At 64.3% G+C, this 4,375-nt stretch overlaps 1 protein-coding gene across 2 annotated transcripts; it reads left to right on the forward strand.

The window, feature by feature from the left end:
• The first annotated feature begins 805 nt into the window (after nt 1-805).
• Nucleotides 806-2,718, forward strand: FAM43B (family with sequence similarity 43 member B). 2 transcript variants are annotated; one of them, XM_012787668.3, is made up of 2 exons: nt 806-2,108; nt 2,625-2,708. In XM_012787668.3, the coding sequence occupies exons 1-2, from the start codon at nt 1,242-1,244 to the stop codon at nt 2,628-2,630; spliced, it is 873 nt and encodes a 290-aa protein (XP_012643122.1). In that variant the 5' UTR covers nt 806-1,241; the 3' UTR covers nt 2,631-2,708. The 2 variants fall into 2 exon arrangements, with proteins under 2 accessions (XP_012643122.1, XP_012643121.1); XM_012787667.3 differs by having other exon boundaries at nt 806-2,718.
• Nucleotides 2,719-4,375: the final 1,657 nt, after the last annotated feature.

Consider the following 4,375-nt stretch of genomic DNA (forward strand, 5'->3'; position numbering starts at 1 on the left):
TCTTACCAGCCTTGTGACCTTGGGCCAGTCATTTAACTGAGCCTGGGTTGTCCTGAGGATTAAGGGAAAGAACGAATGCTAAACACCTGGGAACTCATATAAATTCACATGTAGGAGTGTATCTATTTTATCTTCCCAGAGCCCAGAGGCTGCCCTTTGTCCAGAAGGCGCTTTTCCTCTGCAATTCCCACACTTTCTGGAAGGTTCCCCCACCCTCAGGGTACCCTCCCTGCGTCAGTCCAGGCGAGGGGCACTGCCAGCTGCCGGAGCAGCGACTGGTCTCTCAGCTCAGGCGCAGCGGCCTGGCCCACGACCTTGGAGGGAGAAAGCTTCAATTCAGCAAGGGACAGTACTTTTCCACTGCACTGCTCGGCCACGTCGGCTGGCTTAGTGCTGTGCAGACAGGAGGCAAAGTGCTCCAGGCCGGCCCCATCAGGAACCCACCCCCAAATCCCACCCTCAGGGACGGGGGCAGAGACATGCTGTGGGTGAGGGGCCGCAGGAATCCCAGAAACAGAGGAGGAGCGTCCCGAATGCGCCACGGGGAGCTTGGAGACCACAAGAGGGGCCAGAGAAATCTGCACTGGCAAAGCCCTCCGGTACATTTCAGGAGATTCCCACCTTCGCAGCACTCTCAACCCCCACCCCTCCAATAATAATGATTAAACCCGCTCCACCGCGCCTGTGCGGAGTCCGGGCAGCGCGAGCCTGCGCAGGGGGAGGGGAGAGAGCAGGCTAGGGGAGGGGACAAGAGAGCTAGCGGTCCCGCCCGGTGATGTAGGCAGCCCGGGGAGGTGGAGCCGCGACGCCTGAAGGAGTCCCCGCTGCAGCCGCGCTCTCCGACTACCCCCCGGAGCAGTCGCCAGCCCCAGCTCCCGCGCCCTCCCTGCCGCCGCAATTTGGGCGGCGGGGACCGCGGGAATCCCCCTGTTCGAGCTTGGGGGCCGTCACCACCCCGGCCCCTGCCCCTCCTTGCTTCCCAGACGGCTGAAGCCACTCCCGGGGGAAGCAGTTCCCGGCCGCTCTGCCCTCGCCCGGGCATCTCGGCTGCTGGCCCGGCTGGGCACCGGGCCTCTGCCAAGCGAGCCCCGCCTGGCACTCCGGGTACCGACCGTCTCCGGCGCCGCCAGGCTTCTCGCGACTCGGGGCGGTTGGGCTTCTGCGCGCCCTCCCTCTCCCGGCTGCCTGACTGGAAGCCTGTGAGCCCCCCAGTGTCCCCGACACCTTTGGCCGCCGCCGGGATGCTGCCCTGGAGACGTAACAAATTCGTGCTGGTGGAGGACGAGGCCAAGTGCAAGGCGAAGAGCCTGAGTCCGGGGCTCGCCTACACGTCGCTGCTCTCCAGCTTCCTGCGCTCCTGCCCGGACCTGCTGCCCGACTGGCCGCTGGAGCGCCTGGGCCGCGTGTTCCGCAGCCGGCGCCAGAAAGTGGAGCTCAACAAGGAGGACCCGACCTACACGGTGTGGTACCTGGGCAACGCCGTCACCCTGCACGCCAAGGGCGACGGCTGCACCGACGACGCCGTGGGCAAGATCTGGGCGCGCTGCGGGCCGGGCGGGGGCACCAAGATGAAGCTGACGCTGGGGCCGCACGGCATCCGCATGCAGCCGTGCGAGCGCGGCGCCGCAGGGGGCTCGGGGGGCCGCAGGCCGGCGCACGCCTACCTGCTGCCGCGCATCACCTACTGCACGGCGGACGGGCGCCACCCGCGCGTCTTCGCCTGGGTCTACCGCCACCAAGCGCGCCACAAGGCCGTGGTGCTGCGCTGCCACGCCGTGCTGCTGGCGCGGGCGCACAAGGCGCGCGCCCTGGCCCGCCTGCTCCGCCAGACCGCGCTGGCGGCCTTCAGCGACTTCAAGCGCCTGCAGCGCCAGAGCGACGCGCGCCACGTGCGCCAGCAGCACCTCCGCGCGGGGGGCGCAGCGGCCTCGGTGCCCCGCGCCCCGCTGCGCCGCCTGCTCAACGCCAAGTGCGCCTACCGGCCGCCGCCCAGCGAGCGCGGCCGCGGGGCGCCGCGCCTCAGCAGCATCCAGGAGGAGGACGAGGAGGAGGAGGCCGAGGCCGCGGAGGAGCGCGAGGGAGGAGCCCCCCAGCGCGAGCGGCCCGAGGTGCTCAGCCTGGCCCGGGAGCTGAGGACGTGCAGCCTGCGGGGCGCCCCGGCGCCTCCGCCGCCCGCGCAGCCCCGCCGCTGGAAGGCCGGCCCCAGGGAGCGGGCGGGCCAGGCGCGCTGAGAGCCGAGGGGCAGGACTCGCGGCCCCAGACAGGCCGGCAGACTGACAGCCTCCAACCCCGCCCTGCCCGCTTGGCTCCCCCGGTCCCGGCCCTCGCCTCCCTCATGGCCTCTCTTGTTGTCCGCTCAGCTGCCTCATTCTGGCTCAGGGCGATGCCTGATATGCCCTGGTTATGGGGGTGGGGGTGTCACCCCTCTCCACACCCGGACTTTCCCGGGCCCTCCATTGTGGAACTGCCCCCTGCGCTTTATACCAGATCTCTGCCCACGGGCCACCCCGCTCCCTTCCAAAACATGCTCTCAAGAGAAGGGGGGAGAAGTTTCCAGAAATCCAGAAGGGTGGGTTTGGACCCTGGCCTATCTTTGGTCCCTCTAGCCTTCTTCCCTGTGATAGGAATGACCCTTGGAGGCATTCTGGTAGGAGAAGAACCTAGTGGCCCGGAAGAATTGAGGCCTGGCCCACGGTGGGCACTGAGTCGGCCGCCATACACAGGGAAGAATCGCAGGCCCTACGTCCGGCCTCTCTACCCCTTGGAGGACTCCTGGGACTTGCCTGCTCTGCCCGTGGAAAAGACTGGAATGGGCCTCCCAACCTTTGAACAACAGGTTGAGCCAGGTAACAGCTCTGCACCAGGCAGCGGACCAAGCCTCTGCCCTGGCGCCCCCCACAGGATTCCTGACCCCGCATCTCTGCAGACAGATGTGTGTGGTCCCCCCACTAGGTACCCCACAACCAGGACCTAGAGGGGGCCTCCAAAGGAGGTAAGGAGAACCTCTGGCAGGTGCTTGGGGACACTGACTACCCAGAGATGCCCCCAAGTAGAGGCTGGTCAGAGCCGGTGGGTCCTGACAGCATCAGGGTTCTCGTAGCAGGGTGAGGAGGGAGGGTGTGTCACCCCAACAGAGGGAGTGGGGCCCTGCCCAGATGTCTCCACAAGGCCCCAGAAAGCCCAAAGATCTATGTGTCACCAACTGATCATTGTAAATAAAGTGGACCCGCTTTTTCAGCCCCGTTGCCACTCCTGTGTTGTGTTTGATGTCAGGCCTGCTGGGGGTGAAAAGATTATCCTCAAACCCAGAAGGGCAGGAGAAGACCCCGGGAAGTAGCCCATTGTAGCAGCTGGAGCCAACCCCCAGGATTGGGAGGGGGTGAGGGCTGCTGCCGGGAACCTGTTTCCTTCATGTCAGAGGAGGAGGTAGCAGCTTATACCTCGTCTGAAAAGCACATAAGCCAAGCCCTGCAGGGACATTGACTGTCTGTCTCAGCCTCCCAGGATGTCTGCATGCCTGGGCACTCTGATGCAAGCGGCTAGGACATTTGGCAGGGAGGGGGCACTGCGCTGGGGGCTTCTCCTAAGCCATGTGTCTTTGAGAAGGTGCATGTGGGTGTCAGAGCACGTGGGATAGACTGCGTGTCCCCTCAGGGATGAGAGCAGAGCAGGTTGTAGGGGACAGGGGTGGGCAGCCCAATTTTGTTTCAGAGGAGCTGGAGAAATCTGTCCAGACCCTGTGACAGTGTGAGTCTTGAGCTCAGATATCTTCTTTATTCCTGTACTGAGCTGGGCCTTGATCCCAGAGTTCCCCAGAGCCCACACGAGTGGCCTCTGCCATCACCAACCATCAGAATGGTTTCGTTTCCTGGAACTGCCGGGTTCATGGCCACCTCGGCCTGGTGGAACCGGGCAGTGTCAGGTCTGGGATTTGAAGGGAAAAGCTGGCTTTGACTCTGCATGTTGGGGGTGACAAGGGCCCACCGGGCAAGGCTGCCTCACGTGTTCCTCGCTGCCCTGTTACACATCGCCAGGGCTTTCGTTGGCCTTTCTCCCCGTTTGCAGAAGGAGAGGAAGTGGGAAGGTGCCAGACCCGGGAGTGGACGAGGGTCCACAGGGCTGCCTCTCGTGTTGGCTGAGACAAACTCACCCAGAAACAAGGTCGGCCTCTTTCATCAGATTCATGCAGCAGATATTTACTAAGTGCCTGCCTTGTGACGGGCACTGTGTCGGGCACTGAGTGTCCAGGAGTCCGTCTCTTGCTCTTACATTCGCAATGAGGTGCACATAATTAAAGGAGCAGTGTCTATATAATAATTCCCAGGCCAGCTCCTCCACGGTTCTCCCCTGGCAGCCTACACACACGCAGCCTCCC

This window comes from Microcebus murinus, chromosome 2 (genome assembly GCF_040939455.1).
Source record: "Microcebus murinus isolate Inina chromosome 2, M.murinus_Inina_mat1.0, whole genome shotgun sequence".
In the NCBI taxonomy this organism is placed as follows: domain Eukaryota; kingdom Metazoa; phylum Chordata; class Mammalia; order Primates; family Cheirogaleidae; genus Microcebus; species Microcebus murinus.

Excerpts from the sequence above, each read along its gene's own strand:
- FAM43B (XM_012787667.3), top strand. The coding sequence starts at position 1,242 with ATGCTGCCCTGGAGACGTAACAAATTCGTGCTGGTGGAGGACGAGGCC.